Source organism: Patagioenas fasciata, chromosome 2, assembly GCF_037038585.1.
Source record: "Patagioenas fasciata isolate bPatFas1 chromosome 2, bPatFas1.hap1, whole genome shotgun sequence".
NCBI lineage: Eukaryota > Metazoa > Chordata > Aves > Columbiformes > Columbidae > Patagioenas > Patagioenas fasciata.
In genome coordinates, this window is record NC_092521.1 from 68,636,695 (window position 1) to 68,664,515 (window position 27,821).

The window sequence follows — 27,821 nt, forward strand, 5'->3', positions numbered from 1 at the left end:
TCCACTTCTTTCACTCTTTACTCTCCCTTTTCCTCTCTCTCCACCTGAATCCTGGCCATGCCCTGAAAACCCACCTGAATCTTTCATTAAAGCCCTGGTTTCCTGCCCTCTCTCTGTGCCATAAACATTCCAGGCACCGTGTACTTTCAGTCTCAAATCCCCACTCTGTCTTCCTCTCCTCTGGTCTACTACATAGTGTTGTCTGCCTCTTGCCTGTCTCACTTTTCCTACTGGAACCTGCTTCTGTATCCATCCAGCCTCCCAGAAATCCTTTGCCTCAAAATTCATCACTTACATCAAATTACTCCAAGTGTCAGTTCAAGTAACTGCTTTCAGGATGCTTTTCCCTGTTCTACTCATGTGGCCTACACTCCTTGCTCTTATTGCACAGTTTTTTAGTTTTGTGTTTGTACAAACTAGTCGTGGGGCAAGGCAGTCTAGTGTTGTTTAAGTGATAGTGGTGTCATTTACCACTCAGATTTTGTCATCTTTAGATTCTTTAAAAAGTTGCTTAAGCTGTTGTTCTTGGAGACTGAATAGGAAGTACCACTGGGCCAAGAACCAAATTTCTGTAGGATCCCATTCAGACAACCTTAGTTTAAAGATGTTTATACTTCATTAACAATTACTTCTGGGCAATTTTTCTGGAAAGCAAATGTAACGCAAAGAATACCATATATTTTCATAGTTCATTCTTAATTTTAATCAGAAGTTTAGGCAGAACTTAGTAAATTGCTGTAAATAACATATTTTGAGTGAAGCTGTCTTTATTAATTGTTTATATAAGAAAATATGTTAGAAAAATGTTGAGCAAGATAGTAGTAATGCTCACCCACTCTTTCTGCTAGAAACCAAGAAAATGATTAGCAAATGGCACTTAGAGATCTTGTGCTGCTTATTTATCAGAATTGTAATTCTCATGTAGAATGAAGCAATACTTCTGTACAATAGCTCCAGTTCAATGATTTCTAACTATTAGATTTTGCATAGCTACAGAATAGAAGTTACGTTAATTCTGTTATTTCAGGTATGATACATTTCCTGTAAATCAATGTTGCTCAGCTAAAAATAGAAAGCTTCTTTTGCATAAGAAAGCTTAGGTTCTTCACCAAAAGATACTGCTGACCACAGGGAATATGTTAATTTAATTATCTAGCATATATGCATATTTTTTTAATCATTTATCAAGCTGAATTTGGTCCTGGGCATTGACTTGTGTACATGACAACTTATCTAAGTGGTAGAGGATAATTTAGAGAATGGAAGGAAGCATTCTTAATTATTTATCTGCTGAAAAGGCAGGTATACATTGTCATTCTCCAGTACCTGCTGTTTAGATTATTTTGAAGGCTACTTTTGGGTTATTATTTTTTCACTATAAACCGATTCCTGTGCACATCAACCCATTAATTGTATGATTTTTTAGATTTGCTGCAATAAATATCCTCTGTACTAAAATGATTAAATGATTAAATGATAAATGATTAAATGATAAAGTGATTATGTTTCTCATGTGCCTTCTAGGAGCATTTATTCCTGGAGTTCCTGTACAGCCGGTTGTTTTACGTTATCCAAACAAACTGGTAAGTTCAGCTTTCAGTGTAGTTGGAAATATGGGGCATTTTCCTTATTGGCACTTCTGTAATCTTTTCTATTAGATAGTTAGGTTTAAAAATTTGAGAAGCGTTAATAAATGCTGTTTGGCCACATATGTATTCCTTAAGGCTCTAGTTATTATATAGTCTCAACTGAGACAGTTTAAATGTTTCTTCTTTTATTAGGTTACTTATTTAAAACAGTGCTCTGAAAGTTATTCAGGTTCTTACAAGAAGTACTATACATATGTCAATTTGTGCCTAGGATCTGTGTTCCCACATGCTCCCTGTTACAGCAGGGTGTGCTGGAGGGTTTTCTTAATGTCATATATTGCTGGAAGATGCTTCTGCACCTCCTGACTGTGGAGGTGTTAGTCACAAATTAATGCAACTAGCTAAATGATAATAGAATAACATGTTGAGGATCTTGGCACCTTTATAAGTTGTGGTCTTGTCTGTGATTTACATTCAGCATGCACTTGACAAAGCAATACTAGACACTAGGTAATTTGGAGTAGTCCTTCAGTATAAATTTCATTCAGGTAAAATGCAAAGTATAGTGTTTATTTAAAATACCTAAATTAAACAATTTTTACAAATGCTTGTAAAAATATGGGCAAACAATATAAAATAGTGCTGACTTCACCCACTTCAAAAAGAAAAAGCAGATAAAAGGGATTGATTTTTCCTTTTTTTTCGTTTTAAATCAGTTTTCCTGATGTAGATACTTTCTTGTCCTACTGCAGCCAGAATCCTGTCTGTCTGCATTCCATGGTTAATTAGAAGATGCTTCCTAGTGAACTTTGCTAGCTTTTATACTTGATGTTTCTTTTTGAGCCCTCTGGGACTGTTTTCAGTTCCAGTCTGTCCCCTTCTAAAATAGAAGTTATTTAGGGGAGGGTGGGAGGACTGTCAGAAGTAAAATAAGGTCTACCTTTCCTCTTTCCTGATGCATGTCACATCAGAAGATCTCATGTCATCTCTTTTTGACGAGCCCATTAACAACCCTTTGATCTAAGGAAAGATTTCATTTCCTCTTAGTACCTGAGTGCTTATGTTTTGTAAGTTTCCATCCATTGTTCTTTCTCTAATTTTACAGGTTTATATAAAACATATGTTCGATTGAGAAAAATAAAAGAACCTAAACAAAGTTAATATACACATTTCACCATTTGCTCTTGACTGAGACAAGGTGTGGTGACAGTCAGCTGGTTTGCAGTAACAAACCCAAAAATTGTCTTTGATGCTGTGACAAGTATAGCAGCCTGTTATGCTCGTATGGTATTAAGTGCATTATAGCAGGGTGGCTGGGAATTTTCATTACATAATTGTTTTATTTTCAGGAAGATTCTTTTCTAAAAATATTTTTGAACTTTTATTACACTGCTGGCTTGAATTGCAAATATGCACATGCCTTACATCATACTTAATATACCGTGTTACTTTTGGTTAGTATTAATCTTATTTATAATAATATAAAGCTATCAAATGTTAATTTGCAAATATCTTCAAAAATACATTTTCATACTGAAATGTCCATGTTGCCTGTAGTACATAATATGCGATGTTTGTAAACTAATATTTTCTTAATACTCTATTAGAAGAAATTGTGGGCTTTTTACATTGAAGTAAATTATGTAAATTTGAGTGAATTTTTTCATATTTTTTATATTATTACAAAATGTCATAAACTTTAAATACTTATATAGCTCTCCATCAGAGTTGGCCTGAATCTGTGTATAGAACTTTTTCCTACTACTTCTGATTGCTGTAAAACACTTCGTTTTTGGTGCCTGAGTTATTTAACCTCCTAAGGTCTTAGTATCAATGAAGGGACAGTAGGGATAATTGCTATTTCTGTTTGATTTTGAAATTAGCTTGGGTGCTGCAGATAAGTTGCAGCAAAGTTGGAATGAGGAGAAGGGGGAAATGTGGTGTGATATGTGAAAGTGAGGTTTATTTGGGGTTAGGATGCAGTTAAGAGTTAGGTAGCAAGTAAGAACAACAGAGAGAGAACATTGCTAGAAATGCTGTCGTAGTGTATGAAAAACAAAATTTGTCTCTGGCTTCCTATTTGTTGTATTATTTGACCACTGCATACTATAATTTCAGATTTAGAAAGGAATTTCTTATTAACATCTTTGCTTAGGCAGTGAATTCCAGAAATGCATTGTGTGCAGTCGCTCCACTGCTTTTAGCTTGAACCACCTGCTCTGATCTACCTTCAGATCTCTGAGTTCCACAGTACAGATGAGAACAGTCTTGGACTTGAGTCCACCTAGCTGAGAGAGGCTTTTTGAGATCAGAGCCTGGGGTAAATGTAGTGGGTATGTGCACTTGTACATGTTTCTTTCCTTGTACTCTATTCAAGAACTAGGTAAAGTACTGCTGTTCTGCAGTGGACTAAAACATGTGGCAACAGTGATTATATAAATTCAGTGATTTTCTAGCAAATAAATCTAGTTCTGGTTGCCCAAAGAAGTTTCTTTCTAGTCAGGGTTTTCCACTGAATACCTTTCATCTTCAGGCTTCTGATTGTTTGCAGTAGATGATGCCTCTGGTCCTGTATCAATGTTTCTTTAGGAGTAGTATGTTGGCATGTTGCTCCTCTTGATGCATGAGCAGAAAGAAATTGGAAGGCTTAAAATGTTGTTTAGACCTGAAATTCAACATTTACTTCTGTTTGTCTAGTTTTGTAGTATTTTGCCTATTGGATGCTTGACAGCTATTACCTATATTCTAATTAAAATAAATGCTCTAATGTCTCCATCTATAGGTTCTACAGCAATCCTTTTTGCAATTCATTTTTACACTCCTTTTCTTTGCATATACAGCTTTTCCTTCATTCGAGTTTTCTATCAGAGTGCTGGTAATTATGAAACACTATATACCTGCTCAAATAGCACAGGGCTATTTTAAATGTATTATTATGTCCAAGTGTCTTCCATGGGTAACTGTGCTATTTGATAAGAGGTTCAGCAGGGTCTCTTGTGCAGCTTTGGTGTATCAGGGTTGACTGAGCATGTGAAAACACAGCCAATCTGCTGTTTGCAGCTTGACATGATTCTCAATATCTTCTTGTGCAGGCTCTTCTTATTGTATGGGAGAGGTACTTCCACACAATTCAAAGGCTTCATTATCTAGATAAGAGTTTCAAAGTGTATTCAGAATGCTATCAAAGTGAATGCTGATAGCTATCATAAATATAAAAGGTATCTAAACTAGATGTGGAAAATACCACTTCCTATCTTCTGCTTGCTGTTCTTATCATAAAAATATTAGTATTGCTGACAAGAGTTTCTTACAAGAAACAGAATCTTGTTTTTCACTATGTGACACTTATAGCCATCATCACTACTACATCCAGGTGTTCTGCAAGAGCAAAAACATGCATGTTTGCTGTGACATTCACATTGAGAATTTCTCACAGGATTGTTGAGAGATATGTGGTTTATTTGTGAGTTTTTTGTGCCAGCTAGCCAGCACAATGGCTGGTTTCTGAAAATACCTATTTGCTGTTCAGTGATCCATTTCCAAGGCAAGGTGCCTTTATAGAGCTCCCTGTTTTTTGTCTCCTTCTGCACTGTTGGAATTAAAAGAGCTAAGTTGGACATGTATAGTGCTGCATGTTCTTGTTCTGTATGGCAGATGTAGTATCTGATTAGAGAAACTATCAGCTGCCTACATTGCAATGGTCAGGGTTTGTAAATGGAAGTTCCTTGTGGAAAAAACAAACCCCATGTTTGCTTGCAATATTATCAGAGACATCAAACTTGCCAAAAATAGTTTAACAGTAAAACTATAGATATTAAAGTTCTACAAGCTCACTACATAGAAAATTCTATTTTTGTGCACATATGCTGAATTTTAGAGATAGAATTGTTCTTTATCATATTTTGTTTTATTTAAAATAACTGTTGGAAATTAAGATTTAAATTTATAATAGTGCTTCATGATATATTGACTTTCTTCCAAGCTGTTGATCTATCGCATTAGTCACATTTTTTACCTTTTATGAGTGTGTTCCTTTCTTTCACTTTTACTTGTGACAGCCTTTTGCTCTGAATGGTAATTAAAATGAGTTTGACCTGATTTCTTAAGATCATGGAACATGTGATCACATAACCTCTATAAATGGTTTTGGATGGGAGCATAGTACTTAACTGGAACATTTTCAGTAGGTTGATAGAGATATCTTTCTGATCTGGTCTTCTAGAAACCTGAATTTACTGAGTCCTCTTGTCTTTCCGTTAATGACTTGTACATTTTCCCCAGTTGGTCAGAACAGCAGCTTGGAACTAATTTTCAGGTTTTTGGATTCATAATGCTATACTTAGATCTCATCTCTGAGTATTGCAGTCTTTTTCCTATGCTGTGTCTTAGTCTTACAGTTAAAATGTGATGACCTTTACCATCGTATTCCTTCTTGTTACCTGTTATATATTCCTTTCCAGGTTTCTGTTCCCTTTTTGCTTATTTGGATCTTGTTCACTTATTTCACTACTATTTGTCCTCAGTTTTACACACCGTTTATCTTGGTCATCTGAAAGTACTGCTGGTTTTGCTCAAGAGTAAATTGGTGGGTTTAGATGTCTTCCCTGAAAATGAGTTAGGGTCTTATATTAATTTTTGGCTCCAAAACTTATTACTTTTTTACATGTATAGCTGCCTGGACACTATTCAAATTGACTTTTTCATGAACTGTACCTAGGGCTTATTTTGCAGTTTTTGCATCCTCAAAAATCCTGAAAAATCATGCTAGGGCTTGTTTTCAGGGTAGGTCTTGCTTTCAGGGAAACAGAGTATAACATACCTGTTGATATTTAGATCAAGCAGGTGGATGTATGCTGTCTGTGAGTAAAGGCAACTGGAAAAATACTGTTTGAGGTAAGACATAAGGTCTGTCTTGTTCTGCTGCTTCATGTCAGTTGAACAAACTTCCTTTTGGTCATCTCCAAAGGTCCCAAACCCTTCAGAAGAGTTAGAGTGTTCATTTCTATTGCTGGGAGGTCCAAGTAAAGTGAACACTTGAGTGACATGCTGTCGAGCAGGGTGGATTAAGAAAATACGTGTGGACTGTGCATATCAAGGAACATCAGCTTTAGTAAATAACTCTAGTTTCCAAGGCTAACAGCATTTGAAGAATCCCTGGATCTTTAAATGTTTTATGAATATAGATACTATGTGTTTAAGGGCTGGGTTACTGGGTATTTCTTAGGTATGTGAAAGGTATGCTGATTCATCTTGGGGCTAAGAACTTACATGAAGAGGGCACTGAAGTTTCCATGAAAACGTTTTAGTCATATGTCATCAGTTATACTGTCTATAATGTAACAAGAGTTTGAAGTACAGTAACTAAGTGCAACTGTCATGCTTCTTTTCTTAGGATACAATCACATGGACGTGGCAAGGGCCAGGAGCGTAAGTTTTATGTTTTTTTGCTTGTATCATGATTGCTTTCCTTCGTTAGTTTCCATTTACATAACTTACAGGCCTATGTTGTCAAGTAGTATTTGCTGGTTATCGGATTATTCTTTGGGATGGATTTGTGTCTTTTATCTGTTATTCCCCAATTATGACAATATTTAATTAGAGGAATCCATGTATAGACAGTGTATTTCTGCTATGATTTCAGTGGTTTGCAGAACGGATTTTAGGTTTTTATTTCTAATTTTCATATAGATATATATATATATTTTAGCCAAGTACCTGGAGTAAAACAAGTTGCTTCTGCTCTACATTTTTTATTGCCTGCAAATCAGTTTGCTCTGTTTCTGTATGAAAGCTGTATGGCTATTGTTTGAAGTTGGTCTAGTCCCATGGAAACTGTCAACCCACTCAGGGAGTTTGGAGATACTATTTTCGTTATCTTGCCCAGCTTCTATTTTTTTTAAAACAATCTGTTATTCTAGAGGTTCCTTGGCAAATTCATGTAATGTAACATACTACATGAAGCAGGTTTTGCTTGTTTAAATTTTTTAGCATTTTTTTCGTATTGGGATTGGAGTAGAATTTCTAAAATTTTTAGATGAAGATTAAAACAAGACATTTTGAACCCTAAGTAATGGGAAGTGGGATCCTATGGTTAATGGCTTGCCTTTAACCTCTTTCTTGGGAGTTGTTGTTTTGAATGTCCCACCTGAGATCCTATATTTTAGTACCAGCAAAGAAACCGTTGGGATTAGCTGAGACTCAGGTAATTTAGAATTCTGTCAATTAATTTTGCACCTTCAAATGGACTGGGAACCAGGTCTAATTAAGGACATGTCTAGATTTGGAGACTTGATTACTGTTAAAATTTCAGCTTTCAATTAAGTCATCACATTGAAGGTAGATGAATCCATGATGGTGTCTAAAGGAAGCAGGTACTGCAGCATTTACTGCATGCAGGGATTTCTGTGTTCTCCTTGTGAGCTCCTACCTCTTCCCTTGCATTGGCACTCCAGTTCATCTAGCACACTAACTTGGCCAGGGTGGAGCAGGGTGAGTAGCTTACTTCCAGCTTAGTGTCTACCTGAGAAGTCAAAAACACATATGAGGAGGGAGAAGAGGAAAGGAACTTGCAAGTGTGTTGCCTCAAATCGCTCTAATGGGTACAAAACCCTTACTCAGAAGTGCTGACCTGTGCTGATGAAGTAAATTAAATTAAAACTGAATCAGAATCTGAGGCAGTGCATGATGTTATGCAAATCCACTGGGTCAGTTTAAATTGCAGCTTTACTTAATTGTGATTAATTCTCCTGAGTGACCTAAAATGTATTTCTGATGTCTTAACAGTAGTCACTTTCTCAGCAACTGTCTCTCCTGTCATAGTGGTAGCCAAAACTTAATCTGGAAATGCTGCTGTGCTTAGGTGTGTTCTGTTTGTTCCAATTCGATGTAGCCTTTAAAATGGGTTGAAAACTTGTTACATGGAAACTATATGCTTTATTCCACTTATGGAAAGTATTGTTTTTACTAGTTTAACAGTATTCAGAGCAGTTCAACTGATTCTACCTTGAAGACAAAGATTGAGTATAGCATACAACTTAAATTTTCTCTGCATCTGACTTGAGCTAGATACAGGTTCTACCAGTTTTTTTTTAAATTGATATTCATAGTTTAAGGTTTAGCTTTTGAGGATTACAGAGAGTTGTCAGAGCAAAATGTTAACTCGTAACTTATTGGGGTTTTTTAATGATCTTGGGCAAGGACCTAGAAACCAGGCTTGTCACATTTCATTCAGTGATGTAAGCTTGAGATCACAAGTTCCATTGTTGTTCTTGCACCTTTTCTTTCCCTTAATGTATTTGAAGTTCAGTAGCAAAGAAGGGGCGGGGGGGGGGGGAGGGAAGAGTAGGGTGTTGCTGCTAGGATCTGCACTTTATCTACCTAAGAGGATTTTAACCAGCCCTCCCCTCACAATGACTGACTGCTGTAACTACCTACATACTGAATAGAATGTGCCTACTAATGCTGCTCCCTAATTTAGGTTTACTAAATCCTTTGCTGGATTTGAATCTTCCTGCTTGCTGAGGTCAAGTTGATTCCAGTATCTTATGTCTTAGGCTACTAAAGCACATGTACTGCATTTCAGCAGCAGACTTCTGAAGTATAGTGAACTCTAATTCCAAGCCAAAGTAATGAGAAAATCTTGCCAACACTACACTGAATATACCATTTTCCTGAAACAGACTTATTTTTCTTTACACACTATGAATGCATCATATCTTACTGTATGTATTAGTACCTGTAGATCGTATTACTGTTTGTCTTCCTGCTTTTGGGTATCTTTTAAGATGCAGCTTCAGTGTAAATTGCTTTTGGTCCACCTTACGGAATGTAACTTATGGAAGTACTCTCAAAGACCTTTTCTGTTAAGATTTTAATCTGAATATGATTATGCCTACAAGTAGGAATGCTACTTGAAGACTCTGGAGCATAATGTACTACTGTTTTATTACAAATACATTTTTTCCTCCATCCTTTTCCTTTTTTTTTTCCCCTTTTAGGTTAGAAATTCTGTGGCTTACTTTGTGTCAGTTTCACAATTCTGTGGAAATTGAGGTCAGTAAAAAAACCCTAGTGTATTCTGAGCAGTATCAGAATACATAATACTGTACTTAATTCTGCAGTAAAAGTTTGTACTTAAACTTCATATGTTAACACAGTCTGTAAAAACAGGTTAAAATACAACTTATATTTTAGACAATTGGCTTCTGTACCTGGAAATGTAGCCTAAATATGGAATAACAAAATACAGTTTTTCACTTGGCTTGAGACTTTACTTTCTTGTTCATTTAAATTGAGTAGATAGATTTCTGCCTGTTTAGAATCTTTTGTGAAGAAATTTATTGTCTTTAAGTGGCCTGGTTGCTATTCCAACTAGTATGCCATCTGTGTGTGTTACATATCCAAGTGTGTGAATGATGGTGTACAAATTAGAGAAAAATTTGTTGCAAGTGGTTCCATATAGGCCACATAGGTTATTTAATATGTCTGGCTTTTTTTTTTTTTTAATTAGGTTGCACTGTTCAGAATGTGAAATTGGAAAACACAAGAAAAAATGTCCATGGATATTCTTAACTTTCCTTTGAGGAAAGGCTGAAGACTATTGTAGTGAAAATGTGAAAACAATTAAAGCCTTTCCTTTTAAATTGCTTTCCTTATGCATTTTACAGAGTAGTTACATTTTTGTGGAGAAGTATGGTATTTTAAAGGTATTATATAGAATATTTGACAGATGTTCTGCAGTTCTTTTGTTTTTTGTTTTGTTTTTTTTTAATAATGAAGCAATTATTTATCTCTAATAGAACTAATGACAGGGTAAATTAGCAGGGAGAACTATTATATATTTATATACACATGTGTTACTATTGTAACATATAATGTATGCTAATCACAGTATGCATTGTTGCTATGCTCAGTGTTCACTTACTTATGGTATAAGTTCTTCTCAAAAATAACAAATGCACAAAATACCAACCACTTGAACAGTTCTAGCTGTTATAGAAATGGTTTGTGTTACCACTTTCTTTGCATGTTTTCAGCTATTAATAGTATATAAAAAAGAGTCTTATTTCCAAAATAGTGGCTTGTTTTTGGTAGAAAGGCCAGGAAATGTCAGCCTCATGCTGCGATAAGACAAACCAGCTGATTGGCAGGATTTTTACTCTGTCCCAGGAACATGGTTTTCTGCCCTATGCAAGTAAAATGGGTTCTTTCACACAGAAGGGAACACTACTGAGCTTTCTTTATATATATATATATTTCTTTTTTTTTTTTTTTTTAAACCCGGCAGCTGCTAGCAGGTGCTGAGTTTCTGTCACTTACACATATCTCTCATAAGGACAAGTTATGATCTTTGGCTGTCTTAAAAAAATACTTAAAAAGCTAGTGACTTTCTGAAATATGCTATACTATAGTAGGAGCTGTTTACACGTATGAGGCAGAGTACTTGAGAGCTACTTTTTGAATCTGTTTTTGTGAGGAAGTGCAGTAGATTTAGCAACATAGAAAACAGAACAACTCATTTTTCCTCTAAGTCATGTTTTTCCCCCTGGTCTCCAAAGTTTGTGAGCTTTTATTCCTGCTTTATTCAATCAGCACAGGGATACTGGCAAATACCAACCAGCCTTTATACCACAACTACTGATGAAGATCGAATAACTGGGGGAGATGTACAACAAAATAACACAACTTCAGTATGCTTTTGATTAAAAAAACAGCCAGTGATCAGGATCCAAAGTTTGTTAGTCTGGGCTTCTCTGCATATAATATATGTTCTGGCATGCGATACATGTCATCCAGCATGTAAACTCAGAAGCAAGCATCTATGTAGATTTTATAAATTGTGATGAATATCAGCCTGCCCATTCAGAAGGCAGGTTTTCAGTTGCAGTGGTGCATATAGGGAAAACTGTAGCAAAACCCAAAATGAAGAGTTGTCCATCACTGAATACTTCTGAGAAACAGTTAAACAAAACTCTAATGGCAGCATTGTGGGTACTGCCGATCATACCATTATGTGATTCTGAAAATACAGTTAATTTCATAGTTATTGAGAAGCATTTGCTTAAATGATAAACTTTATTTATTCCCAAGTTATTATTTAATTTTTTTATAGAACAGAGTGAAATTTCTGGATCATAATTCCCATTTTGTACTGCCCATACGTAACAATATGAAATATAGCTAAGCTCATTGCAGCTTCCATTTCTACTTCAGAGCTTTCCACAGGATTTATGAACATTTATGAACATTCACTTAGTGCATAAATTGGGATGTTGTGAGGGTTTTTATAGGTGAGACTGATGATATGCTTGGGGCTTACATCGTATTTCAGTGAACATTTAAAAACACAGCCAAAAGCTGGAAGGTCTTCTAATATAGGCCATTCCATTCTGAACACTGTCTCTAGCAGTTCCGGTTTGATTTTCACCTTCCAGCCTCAACTGTTCTGTGATTCTGTGGCCATCTGTATTTACTTAGAATTTTTTTTTTTCAATGAATACCAGTAACTAGTGCCCCGCTTGAAGGAGAAATTTTTCAAAACCTTCAACAACAGGAGATAAAAACTTTTCTGATATGTACATTAAGCAGTCATAATTTCAAAATGTGCAGGGGAAACAGTAAATACCTCATGTCCTGAGAATTTGAATTCTTAATATTTAAGCTATAGAACAATATTAATGTAGCAGGTTATATGGAAAGAGCTGAGCAATACAGGATGCAAGAGAAAGATGCTAATACTTTTTAAATTATTTAAAAATTCCTGCTCCCATTTAAGAAAGGAAGATAAAACTCTACTTGGGTTCTATGAGGTAAGAAATGAGCAGAGTCACTTTTACGTGAATTTCTAGAGGTGTGATGTATCCTTAAACATTTAAGAGTTCAATTTTTTTCTTATAGTCATTTTGTAAATAGAATTTTGTAAGTAGCAATGAACTGTACACACTTTTCACCATAGTACTATAATATTGTTTAAAATGTTAAATATTCTTGGTATAATTCAGTTCTCTATATGCAGTTTCTACCCGTGTATGTTCCTTCAGAAGAAGAAAGAAAAAATCCAGTGTTGTATGCCAATAACGTCAGACTTGTAATGGCACAGTAAGTATGTCTTAATATGGAATAAAAATAGATGTGTGATTTTAATTTTAGGATCAACAAAATGCAGTTAAATCAATTCAGTATAGTTGCCTCCTTGCAGAGAAGCTTGGAATCTGCAGTAGTCTGTACAAAACCTTTTATACAGCAGTCACCACCTCTGAGGAACCCAGGGAGCCACAAATATGGCAGGAACTGTAGGAGTTGGTGGGTTGGTTGGTTTGTTGGTTGGGTTTTATTAACATGTCTTCATATAACAAGTCAGTTGTATTTGCTGGTGTGGGCATTTATTCTTCTGTGGAGAAAGGTATACTTGAATTTTATGAAAGTTAATGTAACTGGATTTTATGCTATTGAGGTTGCATTTTAAGTTCTGACTTTTTAATGAGGTTAAAAATAGTATCATGTATTCCTTGTTGGCCTGTGGGTATTTCAAATAGTAAAGCACAAGAAAGCTATTTCTATAGGAAATAGAGCACTAATACAATGCAAACAACTAATTGAAGTTGAATGTTAATGTGAGGACACTTACAACGCTTGTCTGTAGCGTATAATAAAGCTAACATTGAATAGGCAGACCTTCATTCTCTTTTATTTTTAATTAACCTCTCTTGTTCATTCTTTTTTTCCTGTAATTTCAGTAACTCTTTCATTAGTCGGTATTTTCAGTATTTACAGAGAACCCTTAGGTTTGAGCTCATTAAAAACTCTTGAAGGACTGATGAACCTTTCTATTTCTGATTTTGAAAGAACTTGTGGAATCTCAATTTCCTTTGTGTAACTTCTGTTTCTAAGTTACCAGTTTCAACCAAAGGCCTGTTTGTAGACAGAAACTGGTAATTCTTCTCGGGTTTATAAGCAGAACCCAGTTCTGAGTTTCCTTAAGGATCCATGTGAATCAACCTGTTTTAGTGTTCTATTGGCCTCAAAGACTTTCATTGGTAATTCAAGACAGTTTGCTGGCACTAAGTAAGTGTTGTCCTCAGCCTGTGGATAGGCCATGTTATTGAAACCTTCATTCTGAACTCTACTCTAGTCAGCTGACAGGGATTGTGTGGTACAAGGACAAATTTAGAAAGCCTACAGAAGTTTGCAAAGACCTGCATGTTGAAAACCTTCCCTTCTGCGTGTGCGTAGGAGGAGAGAGATTATTTTCTTCATGCTTTATTTCTCTCTCCCACCTCTGAAGAATTAGGCATTTAGGTTAACAGAAGTGGGATGCAGGTCTAAAGGGAAGACCATCAGAATGACTGACAGCAATTATGGCTTGCTTTGAGATGTAGAAGGGGCTGTAGATGCTGTGTTGATATGAAGGGAAAATAAATGTGTTTGGAAATTAAAGTTCTGAATTTAAAGTGCAGATGGGAATAAAACAGAAGGCTGATGCCTGGATACAACTGTAGACCAGTTAAAATAACATCAACATAGCAAAAAGTTGTTTATTTCTGATCACTTCCAGATGCTTACTCCTAGTGGCAGTTCTTCAGGCTCTCCCAGTTCATTCATCTGAATTTTGTTATAGGGGATATCAGCTCAGATGCTGTCAATCTGCTCTGAAGCTGTAGCAGTTGCCAAACTAGCACTTCAGGTGCTATTTGGTGCTAGCATTGCACTCTGCCTTGCTGAATAAAGGACAGTATTACTGCTTCATCTAGATGTCTCCTTTTTCTGAAGATTGGATTGGTGACAATGTACCATTTAGGTGTCAACAGATCACTTCAGGATCTGTTTAGATGTGTTCTTTCCCCTTCCTTCCCATCATATTTTACTGGAAGAAGTTATACTGGATATTTTACAGTAGTGGAGGTGGCAGTCCCAGATCATAATGTATTTGTGAGTCTAGAACCGGTGCTGCAGCAAAACCTTGTATCTTGCCACTGATTTCAAGGGGAGTGCAACAATAGGTACAATTTCCACTCCACAAATCTATTTGCCTTCATCATAATCTTGTTTTGTGAACAGCTTCTGTAAGTGTTGAATGAAGCACTTGACAGGATGTCGTTTCCTATTGTAAAGTATTTATTGCATGTGATGGCTTTTTTGGCTCTTGGCAATTTTACTATCCTCAGCTAGTAATAAGATATGTCACTCTTTATATATCTTCCTTATGCTTGAAAAATGGTCTTATGCTTCTTAGCTGCATCAATTGCAACTTTTTCTCTGTCTATATCTTTCCATATTGCTTTTATGCATCTTAGTTTCTAATTTACTGATACTGATTTCAAGTTTGTTTTGTGGTTGGTTTGTTTGCTTGGTGTTTTTGTGGGTGGGTTGGTTGGTTTGGTTGGTTGTTCTTTCCCCCTAAGAAAATATGAGTTGTCTCTTTATTGTTGAACTGTAGCCTTTTGCCTGTTGAATAGATTCTTGAATACCCAGTTTTCATTGACACTTTTATTCTGGAAGAGATCTGATTGTTGTGAACTAATTAAAGTACTGTTTAGGGTATAGAAATACTGCTTTAAAGAAGTAGTAGGTATAATAACTCTTCCACTCTCACTTTGCAAAACAAAATTTTTAAGTTTGTTACCTTACTATCCATTAGGCTTCGAGTATATTTTAAAGGAGTATGTCAGTTGCTCGGCTTCTAATTAGTTGTATGTAATTAACACTATTAATTTTGTGCAGTAGTAAACCCGTAGTAGTGCAGGCAGCTAATTGTGAAAATCTGTACTGCAGGCTTTTTGTGCAAGTCTACAGGAACCTCGCCCATTATTACAGATGTAAGCTGTTTACATAATTGTGGACAGACCTGTTGGACACTTACTAACATCTAAATGCAATTTGTTTTGCTTTGGTTTCTTAGTTCCTCTTACAGAAACTAGCTTCAAAATAGGCAAGAATATGGTTTAGATGGTACAATTTAGGAAAAAGTTGCATGTTAAAATATTGCAACTTTGTTAATTGTTTTTATGCATATAGCAGATATTTAGACTGAGACCTGATGGAAACTGGACACTTTTGCCATTTTGGTTTTCAAAACAGTAAAGACTTAAGAAATTAAGTTCTTTCAGCATTTCTGATTTGAGCATTTCATTTTTGTGATCTTTCTGGTGTTAGAACTCAGGATTATATTTATGTACATGACACTGACCAGGAGTTTTGAAGTTTCTCTCATGGTTTGTATTTTTCCAATAACTTTGTTGTTCTTCTCCACTTACACAAACATTTAAAGACATAGTTTTATATTTACAGTAGATGCTCAAATCAGTTAATGTGGAGAGTGTTAAACATGGACCTTGAAAACATCTGTTTTTGTTATGTTTTCTCTGTTAAGTCCTTGCTGGGATCGCTTTCCCCTTGTCAGAGCATGTCATACTGTTAAAGCAGTAACTCTTATCAGCTTGACATATAAAAGTTATGTTTTTGCTTTTGAGAATTTAATCCTTTTTTCCAGCATGCTGGTAAAGGCAAAAGGTATCACAGATAATCTTCTGTATCCATTTCCAGCCTTTGTCATCTTCTCCAAAGGCAAAATCAGATTTTTTTTCTTGCAGGTTTTGACAGCATCAGAATGTGATCTCTGCCACTCTATATGATATGATAATCCTAGTTGCCAAAGGAATAGCCTTGAGTATCTGAGTCTACAGTAGCTTACTGACCTATCCCATGGCTGGTTGTTTTATTTTCAGTGGCCAATCAAATCTAACTTTGGAAAAACTGCTGTGCTCTGTGCCTATGCTACCTGAAGTTTTACATGTGATTTTGCAGAAACACTAGTTTGATGCTCAGCATTCAACTTTTCAATTCAAGACTTTTTCGTTTTTATACTGTCAAAGGCATGAGGATAAGTATAAGTGGCATTATTGAAATGGTGGAGATAACAAACATCTATTTGTTTAGGTTTCAGGCCATATACAAAAGTGGAGATGAGAACTACATTGTGCACACTATTTATGCTGTGTGGCGATTAGGCAAAGGTAGTTACTGAACAAGGTTAACTGGGGTGAACTAGATTTTTGAATGCTGACAATACAAAGAGAACCTGCCTCCTTTTTCAGCCTGGAAGATTTGTGATGTACAAGGCTACAAGGTCTTACCCAGACCAACAATTACGGGACCCATTTTCTTAGCACAAGAGATAAATGCAGCTGTTAGCAGCTTCCTTTTTCTGTCTAAAAGTTAAACCATCATGAGAACTGTGTTCTTGATGTGAACTCTGGACTCTAAGGACTGGACCTTCATTTGCTTGGAGAATGACACAAAATAGGAGTAGTCCAAGGAGAGAAAAGGGGCTATCTCCCCTGGCCTTCCAAGACTAAATAGGTAAGAGCTCTTCATCTTACAAAGAAAGAAAGAAAAAAAGAAAAAAAAAAGTGGACGATTATTTAGAAGGCCAGTAAAATCATGAGTGCTATGGAAGTACACAGTAAAGCAAGTTGGTTACTTTCCATAGCAGAAGAGATAGAAAGCAGGCAACAGTAGATCACCTAAAAATAAATTTTAAAACCTCTTTAAACTGTGTACAAAATTGTGGCATTCTCTACCAGATGCATAGAATGGATTCATCAGAGCTGAGATACACTGTAAAAAAAATTGGTGCATCAATGATTCTAAACCATAGTGATGAAAAATAATATCTGCTTCAGGAAGTTGATATACAGATGACTAGTAGAAGCTTGAGTGATTTTTTTTTCAATGCTGTTTTGTGTGTCTTTTTCCTAAACACCTGATAGTGAAGTGAAATACCAAATTTGCTATCCTTTTGATATCTTCAGCAACCTAGCTGAAGATTATAGCCAGTTTAAAGGGTTGGCTTTTTTGTTTTGGTTTTGTGGTGCTTTTTTTTGTTTGTTTTGTTTGTTTTGGTTTTTTTGTTTTTTTTTTTTAGCAGCCCTGTGGAATATTTTCTAGATTAGTTCACGGTTCTGTTTATTAACAGTGCAAAACATTTTGGAAATGTTTTTGTTCAAGTGTAGATTCAGAATGTCACAATATTGCCTGTAATATTTTCTCTGACTTTGCATAATATTATAGCAGTCACATTCTGGTTTGTGTTCAGAATTTTGTTTCTGTAGTGGATTGGTATGCAGAAAATGAGAAAGTTGATAATTAATTTTTATATTATGACTGCACAGGTGTTAGACAGGGAGCTGTTTGGTGTTGAGAAGTCAGGATATAACAAGTACAAATGTTGCATGTAACGAATTGGGTTTGCAGAAAGGCTTTTGGGTTCTTGTTTGGTTTTGGTTTGGTTTTATTATTTTGAAATGACTTGCTAACTTTGAAATTTCATGTAGTGTGATATAAAAAGTAAAAATAGCCAGCATTTCAAAGAACGAATAGAGGGAGAAGGTCTCAAGGTATGTCAAGCTAGAAGAGCACATCTGGCCATTTAAAATTGCCAAACATTAAAAAGGCCAGACTCAGGTTAATTGACTGTGGAAGCAGAGGTAGTATGAAGAGGAAAAAAATGCTTCCAAATGAAGATACTAAAAAAGCTGTTATACTCCTGGTTTATTAAAAATGTAGAATCATAGAATGTCCTGAGTTGAAAGGGACCCACAAGGGTCATAAGGTGCAACTCCTGTCCCTGCATGTGGCAACCCCACAGTTCACACCATGTGTCTGAGGGCATTGTCCAGTCTCTTTTTGAACTCTTGTCAGGCTTGGGGCTGTGACTGCCTCCCTAGGGAGCCTTTTCCAGTGCTCCACCACCCTCTGGCTGAAGAACCTTTTCCTAATGTCCAACCTAAACCTCCCTTGGCACATCTTCCTGACATTCCCTCGGGTGCTGTCACTGGTCACCAGAGAGAAGAGCTCAGCACCTGCCCCTCTCCTCCCCTTGTGAGGAAGCTGTAGCAACCATGAGGTCTCAGTCTCCTCCAGGCTCAACAAACCCAGTGACTTTAGCTGCTCCTCATATGGCTTCCCCTCCAAACCCTTCACCAACTTCATAGCCCTCTTCTGGACATCTTCCAGTAGCTTAATATCTTTTCTATACCATGATGCCCAAAACTGCACATGGTGCTCCAGGTGAGGCCGCACCAGTGGAGAGCAGAGCGGGACAATCACCTCCCTCACCCGGCTGGCAGTGCTGTGTTAGGTGCACCTCAGGACATGGTTGGCCCTCTTGGCTGCCAGGGACACTGTTGGCTCATGTTCAACTTGCCGTCAACCAGAACCCCCAGATCCCTCTCCATGGAGCTTCTTTCCAGCATCTCATCCCCCAGTCTGTATGTACAGCCAGGATTGCTGTGTTCCAGGTGCAAAATCCAGCACTTGCTTTTGCTGCACTTGCAATTTGCATCTCAAATCAATGTTTTGTTTTGTTTTGTTTTTTCCCATGGCAGTTGAAGTAGAGAAAGATAGCCCTGGAGATGAGTTGGAATAGGCTGGTAACCAGTTCTGTAGAAAATCCTGTGAGTTGCAGTCTTTACAGTGAACTGTAATATGCCAGTCTTTATTCTAAGAAATTGAAAAATTCGCAAGTCTTAGCGCAAATACTTAACTTTATATGTTTGCCAGCTTCAGTCTATTCAGCATTCTGAGCTAAAATCAAGGTCCTTTGGGGTTAAACTGCTAGCCCTTTACAGCTTGTGATTTATTTTCGGAACTCAAGAGCCCCTTTAACTCTATCTGGCCTTGGTTGATCCTATGACTGAACTTCACTGTGAGCAAAAGCTATTTCTTCCCCTGAATTACTTCTGATTTTTGTAATTCTGAAAGTGTGTATGTATGCATAAATGTACTTTTTCAGTTCCTTTTGCCTTTTTTTGTTATGTCCAAAGGCTGGAAAACTGCCAACAGGTGTGCCAGATAAGATGCTTTAATTCTTTTAAATCCTGTTTTGTGCATGTGTTGGCAATGGGCATACATGCAGGCATTAATTGTAGGGGGAATTTTCCTGTAGTGATAGCACGATAAGTCTGTCCCAAATACTGCTCCTTCTGTAAGAGGCACAGACAGCTATAAAAAGATGCAATGTTGTATTTCACCTTTATGGTTTGACTGAGTGTGAAATGATCCCTGCTTTTGTTTGAATCTGTTCTGTATCATAAGTTTAGTTTTGTTGTTTGCTTGGTTCTGTGGTGGTTTGTTTTTGTGTTTGTGGGGTTTTTTGTTTGTTTGTTTTTATTCCTCTTTAGCTAGACTCCTTCACAATGTTCATGCACCATTATTTAGGAGAAGTTATTTAAATCTGGTGTTGATTCTGGGATGGCAGTCAGTCAGGCTTCTACCCTCCCCCCAGGTTGAGTGGCCTGATCTTTCTTAGTCATGTGGCTTTTGATTTGTTCAAAAAGCTTCTAGCTTTTAGTTTTAACAAGTTATTTTTTCTTGCTTTGGCTTGCCACCTTATGGTTATGCTGTAACTTGTCTGTCTTCTCTTTTTATTCCTTGAGACATGTTTTTCTTAAAAAAACAAAACAGTGTTTTCATTTTACTTGCCACCTTTAATCTGTTGCTGAGTCAGACTGGATGTTTTTTGTCCTTTCAGAATCTTTTTGGTAAGCATCTTGTCGCTTCTCCTGATTCCCTTATATGGTCTATAGTTTTGTACCACAAGTGAACATGTCACCCTTTCAGTTTCTTATTTTAACTTATTTTTAACCTGTTTCCGCTTCTCTGTCTAGTTACCCTATGCTTCACCTGGTCGTGTGTAAATTTCTGTATTTCTGTTGCGTGCTATACCTACTGTTGCCTTAAGATCTGATGAAATTTGATGTAATGTGCCTGGCTGGACAAGATCTTTGGTTATTACTGCATTCTTTTATATAAACTGGTCTGGATAGTATGTCCTTGCTGCCGTAGGAGTTCTGCTCTTTCACTGTCAGTTGATAGAGAACTTCATAAGGACGATCTAATTCACACACAGTACAAACAAAGAGTATGAAGTGATCTAGACTGGCAGGATAGACTTTCCTCCTTTCATCCTCCCCTTTTTCTTCTTCTAAGGATAATTGATTTTTGTATTGTATAATACCAGTGATTTCATGTTGTATAATGCAACCCTATATTGAATAAGTATTGACAAGGTGTGCAATACCTGACCTCTGGGTCAGGTGGAACTTGGAAATGGACTGAAGTCCCCACAGCACGGGGGAGTTATTCATCTGGATTTTACACAACATTTGTTACTATGTTAACCATGGGTCTATGGGATGAAATATGGTGTCACAAGAACCTCTTGTCCATTCCATTGTGGTGGCTTACTAATTTGCGCATAGTACTAGGACACTCTTCATAGAGCAATAGAGTGATGAATCAGAAAACAAGAAATTTGGAGGAACCTGTACCTGTTCCATGTACATGTCTCTTTTTGGTTTAGTTGCCTTTGTCCTTTTGTTCCTGCCTATTTGTTGTTCCTTGTTTCAAGGAGGAGGCTGCTCATCCAGAATCACTACACTGTATATCCTTGTCTTATTCATAAGTAGCTTATAAATAATATCTAATTTTTAACATATTTTGTACTTTTGAGCTTGAGTATGTATTAGTGAGGTGTTCTTCCTGAATATTGGACTTTCTCAGCCTTACAGTGAAGAAACCTTCATCAGTAGCTTTAATGTTAGAGGCATGTCCCATTAAAGTATTATAATAGCATTCCTGAAGTTTGACAATTCAATGGTGGATAAGAACTGGCTTATGTTATTTACATTGGCATTCAAAGGCCTTGTAACAAGATTCTGGGGAAGAGGCTACTTAAAAGAAATTAAGTGGTTATTGCATGAGAGAGAACTGTCATTACGTATCAAACTATCTATAATAAAGCACAGAATATAATGCAGAGTTTTCATCAAAGCCAAAATGACTGTGGCATGCCTAAGGGGTTTGTATGAATCTTGCCATTACCATATATTAACTTCACAGACGGAAAAGGTGGCTAGCAGTAAGGTAGAAAAGATGAAAAGAATGAAGTCAAGTCAAGCAAAAAATCTGTGAGAACTTAATTGAACCAGAAAAGGCTGCAAAAAAGAGATAACATTGCATCCTAATATAAATAAAATCAAGTGTAATGAAAAACATGGTGAATGAGTAACTTACATGGAGCTGGATTTACTTTCCAAACTGTGTTTTATGTTTGTACACTGAATTCTTAAAGGTCTCCTCCAAACCGAACTGTATGTCTCTCAACTTTGACACAGTAAATGCAGTGCAACTGCAAGATCAGGATTTCCGTGAAGTGTCTTTTTCTGTTGCTGTTACTACAGAGTATCAAGTTAGGAGTAAAGCAAAAATAAGTTCTTAATTTTTTTGCATATAAAAACTTGGGAGTATTTTTTCTTCCATCTTTCTTGATGCCATATGCTTAGAAGTATCTTGTGTTTCCTTGGAGTTTAACTCTACTTGCTTTTATATTTTCTATTCTAGCCATTCTATACAGAGAAATGTTGCCTGTTGTATATTCTTTTATATTACCAGAAAGTAATAGTTGTTCTGCTTAGGTGATTATTGATTTATTAATATGTTACTGTAATAATAATTAAATGTTTAGCACAATTATTAATAAAGATTTTTTTTTTTATTTTGGAGTAATAGTTTTGAAACCTTTGATATTCATTTCTATGAAAATATTAAGGAATTTGAAAGTCTATGCTCTACCTAATTTTTCTCTGGTGTTCTTGTATATTTTCATATACTTGTAAAGTCAAAACAGATGTTCTGCAATGAGTAGAGCACCACGTTTCATTCTTTGCATGTGCACTTTCTTTTATGGGCTTTTCCTTGGAATTCTTCAGAAATAAAGAGCATAATTGGATTTCTTTTTATTAAAAATAAAACAAGTGATGATTCTTTTCAGTTTTCTTACAGTATCTTGCTTACTGCGTTGCTTTGATTTATTCAAGGGCGCTGGGAGTTCCAGTGACAGACTACACATTTGAAGACTGCCAGCTAGCTTTGGCTGAAGGACAACTTCGTTTGCCTTCAGACACGTGTCTTTTGGAATTTGCAAAGCTTGTGAGAAGCCTTGGGTGAGCATATACAATATTTATATATAAGGTGCATCTATAGTATATACTGATGTTTATATAGTTTTCCCCTCATATAACAATATTTCATTTATGAACATACATGGCATGTTGTCATATTACAATCAGGGAAACACTAATATAAAATTAGACCAATACCGTTCTCCACTTGCAAGCATCACCCCTGGATCCTAAAGAGTAGCACAGGTTGTAAAATTCATATTTTCGCACTCCAACAAGTGAGTAGAGTGTGTCTGAAGTGTTCATTCCTGACAGAAAGTAGATGATACTTCCTGAGGAGGGTCAGGAACACTGTGGGGTTCCTAATATTTGATACAGTTAAGAGTCAATTACCCTTTCCTGTGACATCTGTGAAGGAAAAACAGAACTTCCACAGCAGTCTTGTGACTGGATTGATGTTACAATAGTGAGGGCACAGAGGTCACCCTTTCCCAAGGAGCACAAAGAAATGGTTGATCTTTCGGGTGGGTTAGTGCTAGATTGACTTTCTAACGAAACCGTAGCTTAGTATATGCAGTGTGGTTCAGCACATCTCTCTTCTCACAGCTGCAGTTCCCTCTGGCTTTACCTTTCAGAAAAGCTTTAGCAAACAGTGGAAAAAAAAAAAAAACAACTAATCCAGGAAGAAGAATTTGTTGCTGCTATGTTCAAATTTTTCTCATTTCTCCTCGCATCCTGTTGAACCAACCACAAACTAAATTTATAGCCTCATCCTATTAACTGTTTTAATCAACAAACATCCTTCTCTGCTTTTTGTCACTTCCTCTGAAAGTATCACAGTATCACAGTATGTTTGGGATTGGAAGGGACCTCAAAAGATCATCTAGTCCAATCCCCCTGCTGGAGCAGGAACGCCTAGGTGAGGTCGCACAGGAATGTGTCCAGGCGGGCTTTGAATGTCTCCAGGGAAGGAGACTCCACAACCTCCCTGGGTAGCCTGTTCCAGTGCTCTGTTACCCTCACTGAGAAGAAGTTCTTTCTCAAATTTAAGTGGAACCTCTTGTGTTCCAGCTTGATCCCATTGCCCCTTGTCCTATCATTGTTTGCCACTGAGAAGAGCCTGACTCCATCCTCATGACACTCACCCTTTATATATTTATAAACATTAATAAGGTCACCCCTCAGTCTCCTCTTCTCCAAACTAAAGAGCCCCAGCTCCCTCAGCCTTTCTTCATAAGGGAGATGCTCCACTCCCTTAATCATCTTTGTTGCCCTACGCTGGACCTTCTCCAGCAGTTCCCTGTCCTTCTTGAACTGAGGGGCCCAGAACTGGACACAATATTCCAGATGGGGTCTCACCAGGGCGGAGTAGAGGGGAAGGAGGACCTCTCTCGATCTACTGACCACCCCCCTTGTAATACACCCAAGGATGCCATTAGCCTTCCTGGCCACAAGGGCACAGTGCTGGCTCATGGTCATCCTGTTGTCCACCAGGACCCCCAGGTCCCTTTCCCCTACACTGCTCTCTAATAGGTCATGCCCCAACCTATACTGGAACCTGGGGTTGTTCCTGCCCAGATGCAGGACTCTACACTTTCCCTTGTTAAATTCCATCAGGTTATCCCCCGCCCAACTGTCCAGCCTGTCCAGGTCTCGCTGGATGGCAGCACAGCCTTCTGGCGTGTCAGCCACTCCTCCCAGCTTAGTGTCATCAGCAAACTTGCCGATAGTACACTCAATTCCCTCGTCTAAATCATTAATGAATATATTGAATAATATTGGCCCCAGTACTGACCCCTGAGGCACTCCACTAGATACTGGCCTCCAGCTGGACTCCGCACCATTGACCACCACTCTCTGGCTTCTCTCTTTAAGCCAGTTTGCAACCCACCTCACTACTCTATTGTCTAGACCACACCTCCTCAATTTAGCTGTGAGGATGCTGTGAGGGACAGTGTCAAAGGCTTTACTGAAGTCAAGGTAGACCACATCCACCGCCCTGCCATCATCCATCCACCTTGTTACATTCTCATAAAAGGCTATGAGGTTGGTCAAGCATGACTTACCCTTGGTAAAGCCATGCTGACTGCCCCTAATGACCCTCTTATCCCTGATATGCCTTGAGATGGCACCAAGGATAAGCTGTTCCATTACTTTCCCAGGGACAGAGGTGAGGCTGACCGGTCTATAATTACCTGGGTCCTCCTTCTTGCCCTTTTTAAAGACTGGAGTGACATTTGCTTTCCTCCAATCCTCGGGCACCTCTCCCGTTTCCCAAGACTTGGCAAAAATGATGGATAGCGGTCTAGCAATGACCGCAGCCAGCAGTACAGAGCATAGTTTCATGTTTTCATTCTATGTTTAACTTTCACTATTTTTTGTTTCATCTTCCAGCTTGTGTACATAAATGAAAAAAAAAGACAAAGATGTATTGGAGATTGAGTGTAGGATGGCATACATTGTGCATTGACAAGTATATATATTAAGTCATTGTTGGTACCTTCATCTGAAAAGTATTCCTGTAGGACAGGAAAGACTTTTATGAGGAAGCAAAGATTCTTGCTTTATTCTAAAGGCTCTGAATTTACAGTACTAAGACAAAAAAAAAAAAGCCCACCTCTCTTGTTATGCCATTGTTAATCCTAGGATTCAGTTTAATCCTCTTTTTAAATTGTCTGAATTCTGTCCATTCAATTTAAAGCTGTTCTTTCAAATTATGCTCTTCTGGGTTTATGTTTTGGCCTCTAAAACAATTATGTGCATTTGTGAGTGAGGTTCCCCACAACCCGAAAGTTCTCTGTCTGGTTTGAGCAATTGTACGCTAGTGAAATACTATCCTGTCTCTATTTGGGTGTGTGCCAGTAAGAGGGCTATTACAATGGTAATTTTCTGGCACAATTGGATGAAGACTGTAATATGACTTCATCTCTAATTCATGTTTGGTGCTGCAGTCATTTTGCTGTTTATTCGAAGGTTTTGAGGCCAGGGAGGCATTAAAATCATCCAATTCCGTCCCTAAATAACTGGAACAGTAAATTTCATTCAATGCATATTTTTTTATCCAGCCTTAATACTTGTTTTTGAACAATAACATATCTTCAAGGTAACATCCACTTTTAAATGCAGGATTTTTATAGTAAGGTTGGTTTGGGGTTAGATTGTACAAAATCAAGTTATGCCTTAGTTTCCTTCACTGAGGAGTTATTTATGTTCACATTATGTATCTACAGGATTCATTGACATTGTAAAATTTGCTTAGTCTATGCTTGGCTGGATGGAATCCAATCCAGAAGCCACAGTAGCGAGTTCTCATGCTTCATCTGATGAAGAGCTTGGGCTCTGTTAACACAGCTGTACAGCTGCCAGGTCACAACTTGCAGAGACTCAGCTGCCTCATGCTGAACTCTGTGGTAAAAAGACAGCTGTATCAACGAGGTGAATTGATCTGTAGTCTCATCTTCTCAAATTCTGCACTCATTAGTCCTCAAGCAGTTATGCTTCTATTGAACCTGATAATGTGTCTGACCAATAAGCTATTTGCAGCCTTTATTGTAGCTTTCATACATTGTAAATCTGTTGCTGCATTTGATGAATTGTTCCACAATTACTTGCCCCACTGTTTGAGGTGATTCTCTATTTGTATTTTCACTGAATCAATTACCATGTTATAGACGTTGCAGCTTGTTTGGATTTTGTGCCTTATTAAAGATCTCTTCAGAGATCTTCTCCTTCTCAAAGTATTAATGAAGTGTAATTAAGTCTTCATCTTTTTATGATCTACTTTAGTGTAGTTGCCTGCAAGGACATCCTTAGGTTCTGATTTGAATTGATTTCCTATTATCATCTCAAACTTCTGTTCATTCTAGTTCCTGCATTCATTTTGCTCATGAAGGAGAAGGACCCTCTAGCCTTAATTGTCGTTGCCCTTTCTTATGGAACTGTGGCTTTTTGACCATCAGGAGCTCTATACAGAATTCCCAGTTTTCAGTCAAATTATTTTCTAATCTTTTTAGTTGTGATTATTCTCAGTTTTAATTGCTTTATTTTCTGAAAATTAGAGACACCTCTTCTGTCTTCCAAAAAAAAGAAAAAAAAAAGCAAATGTAACACATATTGTAATCTAAAAAGAAATTTTTTGTTAGCAACTGTGTTCTACTTGCTGTTAGATGAGGCTTTATAAAGTAAGGTCTGGATGTAACCTGAAATTTTGTTCAAGTAATTCCAGTGGTCCAGGCACATTGCCTCTTTTTGGCAGAAAGAGGAGAGGAAAAAAAAAAAAAAAAAAAAAGCTTTATCAAACTTTTAGCCAGATTAAGGATCATCTGCCTGTTTATACTGTGCTTGGGGTTTTTTGGTTTTTTTGGCTTTTTTTTAACTGATCTCTTTTCTCTTACTTTCTGTCTGCCCTTCAATTTGTTAACATTCAGTACTCTGCTACAGCTTTATTTACTTAATTGCTTCCTGGTTGTTTTTCTCAAATCTTTTACTTTCAAAACCCCAGTTATGATTTGGAACATCTGGCAAGGGTGGATGCATCTCATATCCTTCTGGTTTAGTCATTGTTTTCTACTTACTGATTTTTCTTTTGCATTTGCAGTCTTCTTGGCAAATATTCTTTAAAAATTAAGTTTTTAATCTAATTTATCCGGTTGGCCATGGGGATCCTATCAGTCAATGCCCCTCTAGGCTCATGAGATCTGCAAGGAGGAGATAACTGCCTCATAGTCCTGGTGCCTGTCTTGCTCGACAGCACTTACCATCCAGACTACAATGCAAATTTCTACTGTCCATCTGTGCCTGAAATAGTTATCCAGACTGTAGGTAGAGATTTGCATCCACAAAGTAATAACCCCTCACAGCTAACAGTGTCATGACTTCAGAGTGTTTAGAGATCATCTGTAACAAGAAAAAAAGACCCTGGATTATGTTGTCCATCTACATTAATGATAAAAGCAATACTGTCCATTACAGGAGGTGATCACAGGTCAGGCTTAACATAGCTAATGCTAACCATGATGGCCCCTGCCCTGTGGACTCAAAAGGTCACATTTGCAGCAGTTCAGTATCCGTTCTCCATTGTGACAAGAACTACCACAGAAGTATATCAGCAGACATAAAACTGAATGTTTTGTGCTTTTCTGGTTTGGGGTATGTTTCTCTGAGCTTGCAGTTTACAGTAGCTAGCTACAGGGTCCAGCTGTTCTTATGCAACTTCCATCTTTGTGAGACACTAGAAGTTTTTTGGCAGGTTCCCAGCATGCAAGAAAGGAGT

At 37.2% G+C, this 27,821-nt stretch overlaps 1 protein-coding gene across 3 annotated transcripts in view; it reads left to right on the forward strand.

The window, feature by feature from the left end:
• Nucleotides 1–27,821, forward strand: part of LPCAT1 (lysophosphatidylcholine acyltransferase 1) — a 67,504-nt gene that overhangs the window by 18,947 nt on the left and 20,736 nt on the right. For all 3 annotated transcript variants that reach the window (XM_065830358.2, XM_071804345.1, XM_071804346.1), the window contains 5 exons: nucleotides 1,525–1,583; nucleotides 6,982–7,016; nucleotides 9,587–9,641; nucleotides 12,604–12,686; nucleotides 22,466–22,591. In XM_065830358.2, coding sequence (XP_065686430.1) covers nucleotides 1,525–1,583; nucleotides 6,982–7,016; nucleotides 9,587–9,641; nucleotides 12,604–12,686; nucleotides 22,466–22,591 — 358 coding nt within the window. The remainder of the gene's footprint in view (nucleotides 1–1,524; nucleotides 1,584–6,981; nucleotides 7,017–9,586; nucleotides 9,642–12,603; nucleotides 12,687–22,465; nucleotides 22,592–27,821) is intronic.